This window comes from Hyla sarda, chromosome 12, assembly GCF_029499605.1.
Source record: "Hyla sarda isolate aHylSar1 chromosome 12, aHylSar1.hap1, whole genome shotgun sequence".
Lineage (NCBI taxonomy): Eukaryota > Metazoa > Chordata > Amphibia > Anura > Hylidae > Hyla > Hyla sarda.
In genome coordinates this window covers 84,910,862-84,929,089 of record NC_079200.1, presented here as the reverse complement: position 1 = coordinate 84,929,089, position 18,228 = coordinate 84,910,862, and the positions used below count along the sequence as shown (strand labels likewise).

At 52.2% G+C, this 18,228-nt stretch overlaps 1 protein-coding gene across 2 annotated transcripts in view; it reads left to right on the top strand.

Moving 5' to 3' along the window:
- The first annotated feature begins 2,775 nt into the window (after positions 1–2,775).
- KCNB1 (potassium voltage-gated channel subfamily B member 1) overlaps positions 2,776–18,228 on the top strand; it is a 97,697-nt gene continuing 82,244 nt past the window's right edge. The window contains exons 1-2 of one of the 2 annotated variants that reach the window (XM_056548035.1): positions 2,776–3,453; positions 14,855–15,528. In XM_056548035.1, the coding sequence (XP_056404010.1) occupies positions 14,962–15,528 (567 nt within the window). In that variant the 5' untranslated portion in view covers positions 2,776–3,453; positions 14,855–14,961. Of the gene's footprint in view, positions 3,477–14,854; positions 15,529–18,228 lie in introns of both variants that reach the window. The other variant, XM_056548037.1, reaches the window with a different exon arrangement.

The window sequence follows — 18,228 nt, the reverse complement described above, 5'->3', positions numbered from 1 at the left end:
CCTGCAGTCACTGGGGGTGATGTTCTGCTATCACTGGGTGGTCCTGCAGTCACTGGGGTGATGTTCTGCTATCACTGGGTGGTCCTGCAGTCACTGGGGTGATGTTCTGCTATCACTGGGTGGTCCTGCAGTCACTGAGGGTGATGTTCTGCTGTTATCACTGGGTGGTCCTGCAGTTACTGGGGGTGATGCTCTGCTGTTGGCACTGGGTGGTCCTGCAGTTACTGGGGGTGATGCTCTGCTGTTATCACTGGGTGGTCCTGCAGTCACTGAGGTAGATGTTCTGCTATCACTGGGTGGTCCTGCAGTCACTGGGGTGATGTTCTGCTATCACTGGGTGGTCCTGCAGTCACTGGAGTGATGTTCTGCTATCACTGGGTGGTCCTGCAGTCACTGGGGGTGATGCTCTGCTGTTATCACTGGGTGGTCCTGCAGTTACTGGGGGTGATGCTCTGCTGTTGGCACTGGGTGGTCCTGCAGTTACTGGGGGTGATGCTCTGCTGTTGGCACTGGGTGGTCCTGTAGTCACTGGGGGTGATGTTCTGCTGTTATCACTGGGTGGTCCTGCAGTCACTGAGGTAGATGTTCTGCTGTTATCACTGGGTGGTCCTGCAGTTACTGAGGTAGATGTTCTGCTGTTATCACTGGGTGGTCCTGCAGTCACTGGGGGTGATGTTCTGCTGTTATCACTGGGTGGTCCTGCAGTCACTGAGGTAGATGTTCTGCTGTTATCACTGGGTGGTCCTGCAGTCACTGGGGGTGATGTTCTGCTGTTATCACTGGGTGGTCCTGCAGTCACTGGAGGTGATGTTCTGCTGTTGTCACTGGGTGGTCCTGCAGTCACTGGGGGCGATGTTCTGCTGTTATCACTGGGTGGTCCTGCAGTCACTGGGGGTGATGTTCTGCTGTTATCACTGGGTGGTCCTGCAGTCACTGGGGGTGATGTTCTGCTGTTATCACTGGGTGGTCCTGCAGTCATTGGGGGTGATGTTCTGCTATCACTGGGTGGTCCTGCAGTCACTGGGGGTGATGTTCTGCTGTTGTCACTGGGTGGTCCTGCAGTCACTGGGGGTGATGTTCTGCTGTTATCTCTGGGTGGTCCTGCAGTCACTGGGGGTGATGTTTTGCTGTTGTCACTGGGTGGTCCTGCAGTCACTGGGGGTGATGTTCTGCTTCTGTCACTGGGTGGTCCTGCAGTCACTGGGGGTGATGTTCTGCTGTTATCACTGGGTGGTCCTGCAGTCACTGGGGGTGATGTTCTGCTGTTGTCACTGGGTGGTCCTGAAGTCACTGGGGGTGATGTTCTGCTATCACTGGGTGGTCCTGCAGTCACTGGGGTGATGTTCTGCTATCACTGGGTGGTCCTGCAGTCACTGGGGTGATGTTCTGCTATCACTGGGTGGTCCTGCAGTCACTGAGGGTGATGTTCTGCTGTTATCACTGGGTGGTCCTGCAGTTACTGGGGGTGATGCTCTGCTGTTGGCACTGGGTGGTCCTGCAGTTACTGGGGGTGATGCTCTGCTGTTATCACTGGGTGGTCCTGCAGTCACTGAGGTAGATGTTCTGCTATCACTGGGTGGTCCTGCAGTCACTGGGGTGATGTTCTGCTATCACTGGGTGGTCCTGCAGTCACTGGAGTGATGTTCTGCTATCACTGGGTGGTCCTGCAGTCACTGGGGGTGATGCTCTGCTGTTATCACTGGGTGGTCCTGCAGTTACTGGGGGTGATGCTCTGCTGTTGGCACTGGGTGGTCCTGCAGTTACTGGGGGTGATGCTCTGCTGTTGGCACTGGGTGGTCCTGTAGTCACTGGGGGTGATGTTCTGCTGTTATCACTGGGTGGTCCTGCAGTCACTGAGGTAGATGTTCTGCTGTTATCACTGGGTGGTCCTGCAGTTACTGAGGTAGATGTTCTGCTGTTATCACTGGGTGGTCCTGCAGTCACTGGGGGTGATGTTCTGCTGTTATCACTGGGTGGTCCTGCAGTCACTGAGGTAGATGTTCTGCTGTTATCACTGGGTGGTCCTGCAGTCACTGGGGGTGATGTTCTGCTGTTATTACTGGGTGGTCCTGCAGTCACTGGAGGTGATGTTCTGCTGTTGTCACTGGGTGGTCCTGCAGTCACTGGGGGCGATGTTCTGCTGTTATCACTGGGTGGTCCTGCAGTCACTGGGGGTGATGTTCTGCTGTTATCACTGGGTGGTCCTGCAGTCACTGGGGGTGATGTTCTGCTGTTATCACTGGGTGGTCCTGCAGTCACTGGAGGTGATGTTCTGCTGTTGTCACTGGGTGGTCCTGCAGTCACTGGGGGCGATGTTCTGCTGTTATCACTGGGTGGTCCTGCAGTCACTGGGGGTGATGTTCTGCTGTTGTCACTGGGTGGTCCTGCAGTCACTGGGGGTGATGTTCTGCTGTTATCACTGGGTGGTCCTGCAGTCACTGGAGGTGATGTTCTGCTGTTGTCACTGGGTGGTCCTGCAGTCACTGGGGGCGATGTTCTGCTGTTATCACTGGGTGGTCCTGCAGTCACTGGGGGTGATGTTCTGCTGTTATCACTGGGTGGTCCTGCAGTCACTGGAGGTGATGTTCTGCTGTTGTCACTGGGTGGTCCTGCAGTCACTGGGGGCGATGTTCTGCTGTTATCACTGGGTGGTCCTGCAGTCACTGGGGGTGATGTTCTGCTGTTGTCACTGGGTGGTCCTGCAGTCACTGAGGTAGATGTTCTGCTGTCACTGCATTGAAAAGGGGGTGGGGGGGGGGGCTGCTAGGATATTGATAAATATATGGCACATGTATTAATATGGAACTGGGACACCTGCAGAATATAAAGAGGGTCAGGCCAGGGCATAGGAACCTTCAGAGTTAGAAGACAAGGGGTATGTAAGGTGGTAATTGTGGGGATACCAGCCGCCTCTAGAGGATGATAAGGTGCGGGGGGAGGTATTAGGGACAGGGGTGACCCAAAGTCAACTAGCAGACCCCTGGGGCTCACAACACAGGCATTGCTATCCGGATTGGTTATATTGTGAGGGCCTGTCATTGCCTGCTGCTACTCCCACTGTTATCTCTGAATTCATAGGAACGGGAGAGATGATCACATCACTGGACGTCACGAAACCACCGGGGACGGAACCAATGACCGGTCACACCGGAGCTCAGGGACCTGGTGATGATGGGCACCGGCCATAGACGGGGATACGGATCCCGGGCAGGAAGGGGTGCAGGCGGGCTGTGCTCCACGCTCCTACCTGCAGGGGTCGCCCCCGTCCTCTCGTCACTGACAGCTGGAGGTTGCATCTTGTGAGGGTCGGGGCTGATGCGGAGGAGCCGGAGCTTCAGACTTGTTGATTTCCATCAGGAACCTGCAGAAAGATGAGAATCCGGGAGCCGCGAGCAGGGAGCGAGGCCTGAGGAAGCCGGGGCCGGGGGCTGTGCCCGCCATCTGGAGCATCAGGTACCGCAGCCTGCACCGAGCAGGTAGTCTTTAAAGGCGCAGGGTGTATTTACTGAGCAGGCGGCAGCGACGTGTGATGATGATGATGATCGGCGCAGCCTCCTGCGTCCATTGTGGGGCCGGGGATGTGGAGGCCGCTGTGCCCATGACTGACAGCCCATTGTGCTGCATCAGTACAGGGGTGTACACTGCACCGACAGCCCAACCCCCACACTCAGGACCCCCCAACATGGCCACCAGCATCTGCCCCTTATAGAGGACAGTAGCCCAAGAACTCCGACAGGTGGCCAGAGCAATACTACCCCCTAACTGGACTCGACATGGACACTACTACCCTCAACAGGACTGAACATGGACACTACTACCCCTAACTGGACTCGACATGGACACTACTACCCTCAACAGGACTGGACATGGACATTACTACCCCTAACAGGACTCGACATGGAAACTACTACCCTCAACAGGACTGAATATGGACACTACAACCCCCAACAGGATTCTAAATGGACACTACTACCCTCAACACAACTGAACATGGACACTACTATCCCCAACAGGATTCTAAATGGACACTACTACCCTCAACAGGACTGAACATGGACACTATTACCCCCAACAGGATTCGACATGGACACTACTACCCTCAACAGGACTGAATATGGACACTACAACCCCCAACAGTAGTCAACATCAACACCACTAACCCCAACAGGACTTGTCATGGACACTACTTCCCTTTCCCAGCTGTTCATGGACACTACTACCTATCCCCAACTGGACTTGACATTGACACTACTACCTTAAACAGGACTGAACATGGACACTACTACCCCCAACAGGACTCGTCATGGACACTACAACCTCAACACAACTGAACATGGACACGACTACCCTAAACAGGACTGCTAGCACCCCCAACAGGGCTGGTCATGGGCACTTCTACCCCCAACAAGCCTGGACATGGACAGTTCTACCCCCTAACAGGACTGGACATGGACAAAAACCCTCCTTTTAATGTGACTAGACATGGACACTATCCCCCCCCCCCCCCCCCAGCAAAGCTGGACTTAGACACTACTACCCCCAACAGGACTCAACATTGAAATTGCAATCCACCCACAACAGGACTTGACATTAGTGCTATTACCCCTACAACCAGACCCTTCAAATCCCTCCCCCCCCCCCCCCAACAGAACTGGACATGGACACTACTCCCTTCTGAACACCCTTGCCCCATCACAACTGTACATGGGCACTGCTTCACCCTGCCCAACGGGACTGGACATAAATGCTACTTTCCCTCAATAGGACTGGACATGGATACTACCACCCATCATTTACAGGACTGGACATGGACACCACCCTGCAACAGCACTGGATAGGAACACTTCCTGCTACTTTCCCCCATAACAGGAGTAAGCATGGACACTGTTCCCACATACAGGAATGGACGTGGGCACTATTGCATTACAGGACTGGGCATGGACACTACTGACCCCCAAACAAGACTGGACATGGACACTACTGACCCCCAAACAAGACTGGACATGGACACTACTGACCCCAAAACAAGACTGGACATGGACACTGCTCTCCCATCACAGGACTGGATATGGACACTACTCTTCCATCACAGAACTGAACATGGACAGTACTCTCCCATCACAGGACTGGATATGGACACTACTATCCCATCACAGGACTGGATATGGACACTACTCTCCCATCACAGGACTGAACATGGACACTACTCTCCCATCACAGGACTGGATATGGACACTACTCTCCCATCACAGGACTCGATATGGACACTACTCTCCCATCACAGGACTGAATATGGACACTACTCTCCCATCACAGGACTGGATATGGACACTACTCTCCCATCACAGGACTTGATATGGACACTACTCTCCCATCACAGGACTGGATATGGACACTACTCTCCCATCACAGGACTGGATATGGACACCACTCTCCCATCACAGGACTGGATATGGACACTACTCTCCCATCACAGGACTGGATATGGACACTACTCTCCCATCACAGGACTGGATATGGACACTACTCTCCCATCACAGGACTGGATATGGACACTACTCTCCCATCACAGGACTGGATATGGACACTACTCTCCCATCACAGGACTGGATATGGACACTACTCTCCCATCACAGGACTGAATATGGACACTACTCTCCCATCAAAGGACTGGACATGGACACTACTCTCCCATTACAGGACTGGATATGGACACTACTCTCCCATCACAGGACTGGATATGGACACTAATCTCCCATTACAGGACTGGATATGGACACTACTCTCCCATTACAGAACTGTATATGGACACTACTCTCCCAGCACAGGACTGAACATGGACACTACTCTCCCATCACAGGACTGGATATGGACACTACTCTCCCATCACAGGACTCAATATGGACACTACTCTCCCATCACAGGACTGGATATGGACACTATTCTCCCATTACAGGACTGGATATGGACACTACTCTCCCATCACAGGACTTGATATGGACACTACTCTCCCATTACAGGACTGAACATGGACACTACTCTCCCATCACAGGACTGGATATGGACACTACTCTCCCATTACAGGACTGGATATGGACACTACTCTCCCATCACAGGACTGGATATGGACACTACTCTCCCATTACAGGACTGGATATGGACACTACTCTCCCATCACAGGACTGGATATGGACACTACTCTCCCATCACAGGACTCGATATGGACACTACTCTCCCATTACAGGACTGGATATGGACACTACTTTCCCATCACAGGACTTGATATGGACACTACTCTCCCATCACAGTACTGGATATGGACACTACTCTCCCATCACAGGACTGGATATGGACACTACTCTCCCATCACAGGACTGAACATGGACACTACTCTCCCATCACAGGACTTAACATGGACACTACTCTCCCATCACAGGACTGGATATGGACACTACTCTCCCATCACAGGACTGGATATGGACACTACTCTCCCATCACAGGACTGGATATGGACACTAATCTCCCATTACAGGACTGGATATGGGCACTACTCTCCCATCACAGAACTGAACATGGACACTACTTTCCCATCACAGGTCTGGATATGGACACTAATCTCCCATCACAGGATGTGATATGGACACTACTCTCCCATCACAGGACTGGACATGGACACTACTCTCCCATCACAGGACTTGATATGGACACTACTCTCCCATCACAGGACTTGATATGGACACTACTCTCCCATCACAGGACTGGATATGGACACTACTCTCCCATCACAGGACTGGATATGGACACTACTCTCCCATCACAGGACTGGATATGGACACTACTCTCCCATCACAGGACTGGATATGGACACTAATCTCCCATTACAGGACTGGATATGGGCACTACTCTCCCATCACAGAACTGAACATGGACACTACTTTCCCATCACAGGTCTGGATATGGACACTAATCTCCCATCACAGGATGTGATATGGACACTACTCTCCCATCACAGGACTGGACATGGACACTACTCTCCCATCACAGGACTTGATATGGACACTACTCTCCCATCACAGGACTGGATATGGACACTACTCTCCCATCACAGGACTGTACATGGACACTACTCTCCCATCACAGGACTGGACATGGACACTACTCTCCCATCACAGGACTTGATATGGACACTACTCTCCCATCACAGGACTGGATATGGACACTACTCTCCCATCACAGGACTGTACATGGACACTACTCTCCCATCACAGGACTGGACATGGACACTACTCTCCCATCACAGGACTTGATATGGACACTACTCTACCATCACAGGACTGGATATGGACACTACTCTCCCATCACAGGACTGTACATGGACACTACTCTCCCATCACAGGACTGGATATGGACACTACTCTCCCATCACAGGACTGAATATGGACACTACTACCCCCTATGTGCATAGAGCAGTCCACAGCATTACCCCTTTGTGCATAGAGCAGTCCTCAGTGTTACCCTCCCGAACACACAGCAGTATTTTGTGTTACCCTCTCCGTGTACAGAGCAGTTCTCAATGTTACCCTTTAATGCACAAAGCAGTCTTTTGTGTTCCCTCCTTCATACACAGAGCAGTCCTCAGTGTTTCCTCTATGTACACAGAGCAGTCCTCAGTGTTACCCCACACCTTGAACTGAGCAGTCCTTAGTGTTACCCCACACCCTGTATACAGCAGTCCTCAGTGTAACCCCCTCTATGCACAAAGCAGCCCTAGGTGTTACCCCAGACCCTTTACAGAGCGGCCCTCAGTGTTACCCCTCCGTACACAGAGCATTCCCCAATGTTACCCCTCACCTTGTACATAACAGTCCTCAGTGTTACCCCACACTCTGTACAGAGCAGTCCTCAGTATTACCTCACACAGTGGCGTTGCCGGAGGGGGGGGGCGGATCGCACCGGGTGACACCCTCTGGTGGGATGACACCCTGACCCAGGTGCGTCCGACCATCCCTGTCACTGGCTGTTTTTGTGAGCTCAGTGCAGAGTGCATTGCACAGTGAGCGCATACAGAAACCAGTGACTGGGACAGTTGGAGGCCTGTGGAGGATAGAGCTCTCGCGGGGGGCTTACTTAGCTCCTCTTTCTCCTCTGCTGATCGGCAGCTTTCCCTGCACTGCATGGGTCATGTGACATCATAACATCACATGACCCTTGCAAGCAGCAAGAGCTCCTGAACAGTACAGAGGATACAGGAGCTCAGCAGTGCAGAAAGCAAAGTTGTAGTTTTGCACCAGCTGGAGGATTGGGGAACACTGACAGATAGATGGGATTCCCAACCAGGGTGCCTCCAGCTCCAGCCAAACTACAAAACTAAAACTCCCAGCATGCTCAGACACTGTGCAAGTATGCTGGGAGTTGTAGTTTTGTAACAGCTGGAGGCACCCTGGTTGGTAAACACTGAGATAGATAGAGAGGACATAGATAATTGTTTCCTGAACAAGGTGCCTCCACCTGTTGCAAAACTACAACTCCCAGCATACTCTTTTTTTTTTTTTTTGCAACAGCTGAAGGCACCCTTTAGGAGGCACATTGTAGGATCATAGGATTTCTAATGAATTAATTGGTAAATTCCTCGGTAAAATAAGTATTTGGTCACCTACAAACAACCAAGATTTCTGGCTCTCACAGACCTGTAACTTCTCCTTTAAGAGTCTCCTCTGTCCTCCACTCGTTACCTGTATTAATGGCTCCTGTTTGAACTTGTTATCAGTATAAAAGGCACCTGTCCACAACCTCAAACAGTCACACTCCAAACTCCACTATGGCCAAGACCAAAGAGCTGTCGAAGGACACCAGAAACAAAATTGTATACCTGCACCAGGCTGGGAAGACTGAATCTGCAATAGACAAGCAGCTTGATGTGAAGAAATCAACTGTGGGAGCAATTATTAGAAAATGGAAGACATACAAGACCTCTGATAATCTCCCTCGATCTGGGGCTCCATGCAAGATCTCACCCCGTGGTGTCAAAATGATCACAAGAACGATGAGCAAAAATCCCAGAACCACACGGGGGGACCTAGTGAATGACCTGCAGAGAGCTGGGACCAAAGTAACAAAGGCTACCATCACTAACACACTACACCGCCAGGGACTCAAATCATGCAGTGCCAGATGTGTCCCCCTGCTTAAACCAGTACATGTCCGGGCCCGTCTGAAGTTTGCTAGAGAGCAAGTTTTTGGTAAAAACTTAACACGTCGTGTTTGGAGGAGAAAGAATTCTGAGTTGCATGCAAAGAACACCATACCTACTGTGAAGCATGGGGGTGGAAACATCATGCTTTGGCGCTGTTTTTCAGCAAAGGGACCAGGACGACTGATCTGTGTAAAGGAAAGAATGAATAGGGCCATGTATCATGAGATTTTGAGTGAATACCTCCTTCCATCAGCAAGGGCATTGAAGATGAAACGGCTGGGTCTTTCAGCATGAGAATGATCCCAAACACACCGCCAGGGGACGAAGGAGTGGCTTCGTAAGAAGCATTTCAAGGTCCTGGAGTGGCCTAGCCAGTCTCCAGATCTCAACCCCATAGAAAACCTTTTGGAGGGAGTTGAAAGTCCATTTTGCCCAGTGACAGCCCCAAAACATCACTGCTCTAGAGAAGATCTGCATGGAGGAATGGGCCAAAATACCAGCAACAGTGTGTGAAAACCTTGTGAAGACTTACAGAAAACGTTTGACGATTGATTTTATGGATTTTTTTCTCTCATTATGTCTCTCATAGTTGAGGTTTACCTGTGGTGAAAATTACAGGCCTCTCTCATCTTTTTAAGTGGGAGAACTTGCACAATTGGTGGTTGACCAAATACTTTTTCCCCCACTGTATCTATCTATCGACCTTTCTCATTGTTTTCCAACCAGGGTGCCTCCAGCTGTTACAAAACTACAACTCCCAGCATACCCTAACCACAGCTTTAATTCACAGGAAGCTTTAATTCACAGGGTAAAAACTTTACCCTTACGTGGCAATTGGTATATTTGATTATAATACTGTAAATAATTTTCCACGAGGGGGGGAGATACCATTTTCTAGTGCACCGGTTAACACCAACCCTAGCAATGCCACTGACCTCACACTCTGTACAGTGCAGTCCTCAGTATCACCCTGTAAAAAGCAGTCCTCAGTGTTACCCCAAGCTCTGTACAGAGCAGTCCTCAGTGTTTCCTCACTCCCTATACAAAGCAGTCTTCAGTGTTACCCCACACTGCACAGAGCAATCGTTGTTACCTCACACCCTGTACAGAACAGTCCTCAGTGTCACCCCACACCCTGTACAGAGCAGATCACAGTGTTACCCCACACCTTATACAAAGCAGTCCTCAGTGTTACCCCTCCGTACACAGAGCAGTCCTCAATGTCACCCCAAATTCTGTACAGAACAGTCCTCAGTTTTACCCCACGCTCTGTACAGAACAGTCCTCAGTGTTACCCCACACCCTGTACAGAGCAGTCCTCAGTGTTACCTCTCACCCTGCACAGAGCAGTCCTCAGTGTTACCCCACAACCTGTACAGAGCAGTCCTCAGTGTTACCCCTCACCCTGTACAGAGCAGTCCTCAGTGTTACCCCACACCCTATACAGAGCAGTCCTCAGTGTAACCCCACACTCTGTACAGAGCAGTCCTCAGTGTTACCCCACACGCTGTACAGAGCAGTCCTCAGTGTTACCCCACAGCCTATACAGAACAGTCCTCATTGTCACCCCACACCCTGTACAGAGCAGTCCTCAGTGTCACCCCACACCCTGTACAGAGCAGTCCTCAGTGTCACCCCACACGCTGTACAGAGCAGTCCTCAGTATTACCCTATACAGAACAGTCCTCATTGTCACCCCACACCCTGTACAGAGCAGTCCTCAGTGTCACCCCACACCCTGTACAGAGCAGTCCTCAGTGTTACCCCACACCCTGTACAGAGCAGTCCTCAGTTTTAACCTTCTATACACAGAGCAGTCCTCAGTGTCACCCCACACCTTGTACAGAACAGTCCTCAGTGTCACACCACACTCTGTACAGAACAGTCCTCTCAGTGTCACCCCACACCCTGAACAGAGCAGTCCTCAGTGTCACCCCACACCCTGTACAGAGCAGTCCTCAGTGTCCCCACACCCTGTACAGAGCAGTCCTCAGTGTCACCCCACACCTTGTATAATGCAGTCCTCAGTGTCACCCCACACCCTGTACAGAGCAGTCCTCAGTGTCCCCACACCCTGTTCAGAGCAGTCCTCAGTGTCACCCCACACTCTGTACAGAGCAGTCCTCAGTGTCCCCACACCCTGTACAGAGCAGTCCTCAGTGTCCCCCCCACACCCTGTACAGAGCAGTCCTCAGTGTCCCCCCACACCCTGTACAGAGCAGTCCTCAGTGTCACCCCACACTCTGTACAGAGCAGTCCTCAGTGTCACCCCACACCCTGTACAGAGCAGTCCTCAGTGTCACCCCACACCCTGTACAGAGCAATCCTCAGTGTCCCCCCCCCCATACCCTGTACAGAGCAGTCCTCAGTGTCACCCCACACCCTGTACAGGACAGTCCTCAGTGTCCCTCCACACCCTGTACAGAGCAGTCCTCAGTGTCACCCCACTCCTTGTACAGAGCAGTCCTCAGTGTCACCCCACACCCTGTACAGAGAAGTCCTCAGTGCCCCCCACACCCTATACAGAACAGTCCTCAGTGTCACCCCACACCCTGTACAGAGAAGTCCTCAGTGCCCCCCCACACCCTATACAGAACAGTCCTCAGTGTCACCCCACACCCTGTACAGAGCAGTCCTCAGTGTTACCCCACACCCTGTATAGAGCAGTCCTCAGTGTTACCCCACACCCTGTACAGAGCAGTCCTCAGTGTTACCCCACACGCTGTACAAAGCAGTCATCAGTGTTACCCCACACCCTATACAGAACAGTCCTCATTGTCACCCCACACCCTGTACAGAGCAGTCCTCAGTGTCACCCCACACCCTGTACAAAGCAGTCCTCAGTGTCACCCCACACGCTGTACAGAGCACTCCTCAGTGTTACCCTATACAGAGCAGTCCTCATTGTCACCCCAAACCCTGTACAGAGCAGTCCTTAGTGTCACCCCACACCCTGTACAGAGCAGTCCTCAGTGTTACCCCCACACCCTGTACAGAGCAGTCCTCAGTTTTATCCCTCTATACACAGAGCAGTCCTCAGTGTCACCCCACACCTTGTACAGAACAGTCCTCAGTGTCACCCCACACCTTGTACAGAACAGTCCTCAGTGTCACACCACACTCTGTACAGAACAGTCCTCAGTGTCACCCCACACCATGTACAGAGCAGTCCTCAGTGTCCCCACACCCTGTACAGAGCAGTCCTCAGTGTCACCCCACACCTTCTATAATGCAGTCCTCAGTGTCACCCCACACCCTGTACAGAGCAGTCCTCAGTGTCCCCACACCCTGTACAGAGCAGTCCTCAGTGTCCCCCCACACCCTGTACAGAGCAGTCCTCAGTGTCACCCCACATCCTGTACAGAGCAATCCTCAGTGTCCCCACACCCTGTCCTGTACAGAGCAGTCCTCAGTGTCACCCCACAACCTGTACAGAGCAGTCCTCAGTGTCACCCCACACCCTGTACAGAGCAGTCCTCAGTGTCCCCCCACACCCTGTACAGAGCAGTCCTCAGTGTCCCCCCATACCCTGTACAGAGCAGTCCTCAGTGTCACCCCACACCCTGTACAGGACAGTCCTCAATGTCCCCCCACACCCTGTACAGAGCAGTCCTCAGTGTCCCCCCCCCCATACCCTGTACAGGACAGTCCTCAGTGTCCCCCCACACCCTGTACAGAACAATCCTCAGTGCCCCCCCCCCACACCCTATACAGAACAGTCCTCAGTGTCACCCCACACCCTGTACAGAGCAGTCCTCAGTGTTACCCCACACCCTGTATAGAGCAGTCCTCAGTGTTACCCCACACGCTGTACAGAGCAGTCCTCAGTGTTACCCCACACCCTATACAGAACAGTCCTCATTGTCACCCCACACCTTGTACAAAGTAGTCCTCAGTGTCACCCCACACCCTGTACAGAGCAGTCCTCAGTGTCACCCCACACGCTGTACAGAGCAGTCCTCAGTGTTACCCTATACAGAGCAGTCCTCATTGTCACCCCACACCCTGTACAGAGCAGTCCTTAGTGTCACCCCACACCCTGTACAGAGCAGTCCTCAGTGTTACCCCCACACCCTGTACAGAGCAGTCCTCAGTTTTACCCCTCTATACACAGAGCAGTCCTCAGTGTCACCCCACACCTTGTACAGAACAGTCCTCAATGTCACCCCACACCTTGTACAGAACAGTCCTCAGTGTCACACCACACTCTGTACAGAACAGTCCTCAGTGTCCCCCCACACCCTGTACAGAGCAGTCCTCAGTGTCACCCCACATCCTGTACAGAGCAATCCTCAGTGTCCCCACCCCCTACACCCTGTACAGAGCAGTCCTCAGTGTCCCCCCACACCCTGTACAGAGCAGTCCTCAGTGTCACCCCACACTCTGTACAGAGCAGTCCTCAGTGTCACCCCACACCCTGTACAGAGCAGTCCTCAGTGTCACCCCACACCCTGTACAGAGCAGTCCTCAGTGTCCCCCCCACACCCTGTACAGAGCAGTCCTCAGTGTCCCCCCATACCCTGTACAGAGCAGTCCTCAGTGTCACCCCACACCCTGTACAGGACAGTCCTCAGTGTCCACCCACACCCTGTACAGAGCAGTCCTCAGTGTCCCCCCCCCATACCCTGTACAGGACAGTTCTCAGTGTCCCCCCACACCCTGTACAAAACAATCCTCAGTGTCCCCCCACACCCTGTACAGAACAGTCCTCAGTGTCACCCCACCCCTGTACAAAGCAGTCCTCAGTGTTACCCCACACCCTGTACAGAGCAGTCCTCAGTGTCACCCCACCCCTGTACAGAACAGTCCTCAGTGTTACCCCACACCCCGTACAGAGCAGTCCTCAGTGTCCCCCCACACCCTGTACAGAGCAGTCCTCAGTGTCACCCCACACCCTGTACAGAGCAGTCCTCAGTGTCCCCCCACACCCTGTACAGAGCAGTCCTCAGTGTCCCCCCCCACACCCTGTACAGAACAGTCCTCAGTGTCACCCCACACCCTGTGAAGAGCAGTCCTCAGTGTCCCCCCACACCCTGTACAGAGCAGTCCTCAGTGTCACCCCACACCTTGTATAATGCAGTCCTCAGTGTCACCCCACACCCTGTACAGAGCAGTCCTCGGTGTCCCCCCCTCCCTATACAAAGCAGTCCTCCGTGTCCCCCCTCCCTGTACAGAGAAGTCCTGTGTCCCCCCACACCCTGTACAGAACAGTCCTCCGTGTCACCCCACACCCTGTACAGAGCAGTCCTCAGTGTCCCCACACCCTGTACAAAGCAGTCCTCAGTGTCCCCACTCCCTGTACAGAGCAGTCCTCAGTGTCCCCCCTCCCTGTACAGAGCAGTCCTCAGTGTCCCCGCAGACCCTGTACAGAGCAGTCCTCAGTGTCCCCCCAGACCCTGTACGGAGCAGTCCTCAGTGTCCCCACACCCTGTACAGAGCAGTCCTCAGTGTCCCCCCAGACCCTGTACAGAGCAGTCCTCTGTGTCCCCCCCCCCCCCCCCCCCCCCCCCCCCTGTACAGAACAGTCCTCCGTGTCCCCCTCCCTGCACTGGGCATGCAGTGAGCAGTTCAGAACCTCTCGGTGTGGACAGCTCCCGGCTGCCGCTGAGCTGATTACTGTGGCTGGCGATTAGGGGTAAAGCCGCTCCGCTTATCTTCTAGGTCACCGCAGAGGGAGATGTCCCCGCAGTCGCCCGTCCTTGTGTCGCTGCTGTCAGGATGGAGGTGAAGGGACACAGGTGACCGCGTAGCCCGCACCGACCGCCATCATGCCGGGCTGGATGAACAAGCCCGGCTCTCGCTCCACCGCCTCCCTGCCGCCGGAGCCCATGGACATTGTGCGCAGCAAGGCTTGTTCCCGGAGGGTGAAGCTGAACGTCGGGGGTCTCGCCCATGAGGTTCTGTGGAGGACCCTGGACCGGCTCCCGCGCACCCGGCTGGGGAAGCTGCGAGACTGCAACAGCCATGAGAGTCTGATGGAGATCTGCGACGACTACAGCCTGGAGGAGAACGAGTACTTCTTTGACCGCCACCCGGGCGCCTTCACGTCCATCCTGAACTTCTACCGCACGGGCAAACTGCACATGATGGAGGAGATGTGCGCACTGTCCTTCAGCCAGGAGCTCGACTACTGGGGCATCGACGAGATCTACCTGGAGTCCTGCTGCCAGGCGCGGTACCACCAGAAGAAGGAGCAGATGAACGAGGAGCTGAAGCGCGAAGCGGAGACCCTGCGGGAGCGGGAGGGTGAGGAGTTCGACAACACCTGCTGCGCAGACAAGCGCAAGAGGCTCTGGGACCTGCTGGAGAAGCCCAACTCATCTGTAGCGGCCAAGGTGGGTGCACCGGGGACTGGGGACATCAGCTGGAGGGGACTGGGGACATCAGCTGGAGGGGACTGGGGACATCAGCTGGAGGGGACCGGGGGACTTCAGCTGCATGGTACCAGGGGACTTCAGCTGCAGGGGACCGAGGAACATTAGCTGCAGGGCACCGGGGGACATCAGCTGTAGGGGATCGGGGGACATCAGCTGCAGGGGACCGGGGGACATCAGCTGCAGGGGACCGGGGGACATCAGCTGCAGGGGACCGGGGGACATCAGCTGCAGGGGACCGGGGGACATCAGCTGCAGGGGACATCAGATGGAGGGAACCAGGAAACATTAGCTGTATGTTACTGGGGGACATAATTTGTGGAGGATCGGGAGGCATCAGCTGCAGGAGACATCATCTGTAGGGGACCAGGGGACAACAGCTGTAGGTGATGGGGACATTAGCTGGAGGAAATTGGGGGACACCAGCTAGAGAGGACCAGGTAAAATCAGCAGGAGGGGACAGCATTAGGTGTTGTGGGACCTTATGTATTCCTCCTTCAGTGTATGGTCCCCAGGGCAATCTATAATTTATAGGACTGTGTGGGACCTCTGGGGGTGTACACTCCTTGGAAAATGTCTGATTCTTGGGACAGTGTATTATCTCTGGGTCTGTGTGTGTTCTACTGGGTAGTGTGGGACTGTTTAGGGTCCTGTATGATCTCCAGGTGGAATGTACAATCGCCCAGCAGTGTGCTATATCTGGGCCCTGTAGTATCTCTTGGTCAGTGATCTATAGAGTATTGCAGGATATACAGTATGTTCTTCTGGGACTCTCTATGTTCTCCTGGGACTGAGTAGGTTCTCCTTGCACTCTAGTAACTCAGACTAAGTGTATGGTCTCCTGGGGCATGTAGCATCTGCCGGCAGTGTGTTAGATCTCAGCCCTGTTGTATCTCAGGGTCAATGTATGTTCTACCATGCAGTCCATATTGTCCTGCAAGTGTGTTAGATCAGGCCCTATAGTGGATCTGGGGAAGTGTATGATGGATGGGGCAGTGCAGGATGAATGTCCCCCCCCCCCCCCCCCTCTGGTTCTAAGTGTGAACTCAGGACTTGCAGCATCTAGGGGGCAGTGTATGATCTTCTGGGGCAGGTAGTATGTCCTGACAATGTGTTAGAAATCTCACTAACTTTCATACACCGTCCCAGAAGAACAATCAATGATCTACTGGACAGTGTAGGATCCCTAAGGACCGTCTGGCAGTGTCCTATATCTGTGCTCGGTAGTATTTAGTAGTCAGTGTTTGATCATATTCTGACCAAAGAAAAGTTCTGTAACTTTCTGATAGACTTCTTGTTTCCATTCCCGACCATTTTTCGGATCTTTTTTTGCTGTCAGTGACAACATTGTTTTCATCCTGTGGCTATAGTGCTATAGTCCTGATCTTGTGCTGCTCACACAGGTCCATGTCTTGTCCCAACGTGGCATATTATTAAGGATATTAATAAGGAACTAATAAGCAGTGTCAGGTATTATATACGTGCCCTGCGCTTCTGGATGTAAACAATGGCTGTTCAGACTGCAAACAGGAATGGCAAAGAAAGAAAGCACAATGTTCTTAAAGGGTACCTCTCATCAAATAAACTTTTGATGTATTTTAGATTAATGAATGTTGAATAACTTTCCAATAGCATGTTAATGAAAAATATGCTTCTTTCTATTGTCTTTTTCCTGATCAGTCCTGTCAGCAAGCATTTCTGACTCATGCTGGAGTCCTAAACACTCAGAGCTGCCAGCCTGCTTTGTTCACAGCCAAACAGTCTGTGAACAAAGCAGGCTGGCAGCTCTGAGCGTTCTCCTTTGTGAACAAAGCAGACTGGCAGCTCATAGTGTTTAGGACTCCAGCATGAGTCTGAAATGCTTGCTGCCAGGACTGGTAGGGAGACCCCTAGTGGTCATTTCTTCAAAGTGGAAAATTAAATAGAAAGAAGCATATTTTTTAATAAGATGCAATTGTAAAGTTATTCTGCATACATTAATCTATAATATATCAAAAGTTTTTTTGATGAGAGGTACCCTTTAAGAAAGTTGCCAATATATTCATTTCACTTTGATGAAACTGTTGTAGGTGACATCTGATGAGAGTCATCGTCCCTGTGCATCATTGGAACCCCTGGACATGATATAGGAAATGACGTGATTAATCGTGTCTGTAACATAATGATGGGTATAGTAGTTTGTCTACAATATGTTCCCGAATAGGACTAGTAGTGGTAAAAGATCTGTTTTTGTAATATGAGAAGCCGTATAGGCATGTTTGCAGTGGGGAGCTGAGTGATCGGTGTATTCGTTTACAAGTATCATGTTTATGGGGATAAGCAATATATTTGCATTGAGAAGTGATGGGTGTAGTAGTTCACCAGTAGTAAGTAAATGTGATGAAGTAGTATATTAGCAGTGAGAAGCTGAATTATGTGTTGTAGTTTACTAGTAGCAGGTTAAAGAGGAAAAAGACTAGTCCTAACCCTTATCTAATCTTTTAATTGAATATTATCTGAATATTAGTGAATGTTTATCTTGGTCACATAAAAGACATTGACCCCTGGACTGGCAGGGACACTGTGGACTGGAAACACTGTATGCGGCCAGCACTGGGCCCAACATGATGTAGCCTGCCTGGTATCAGTGCATATATATCTCTGTGCCTGTACTGTGTCCTC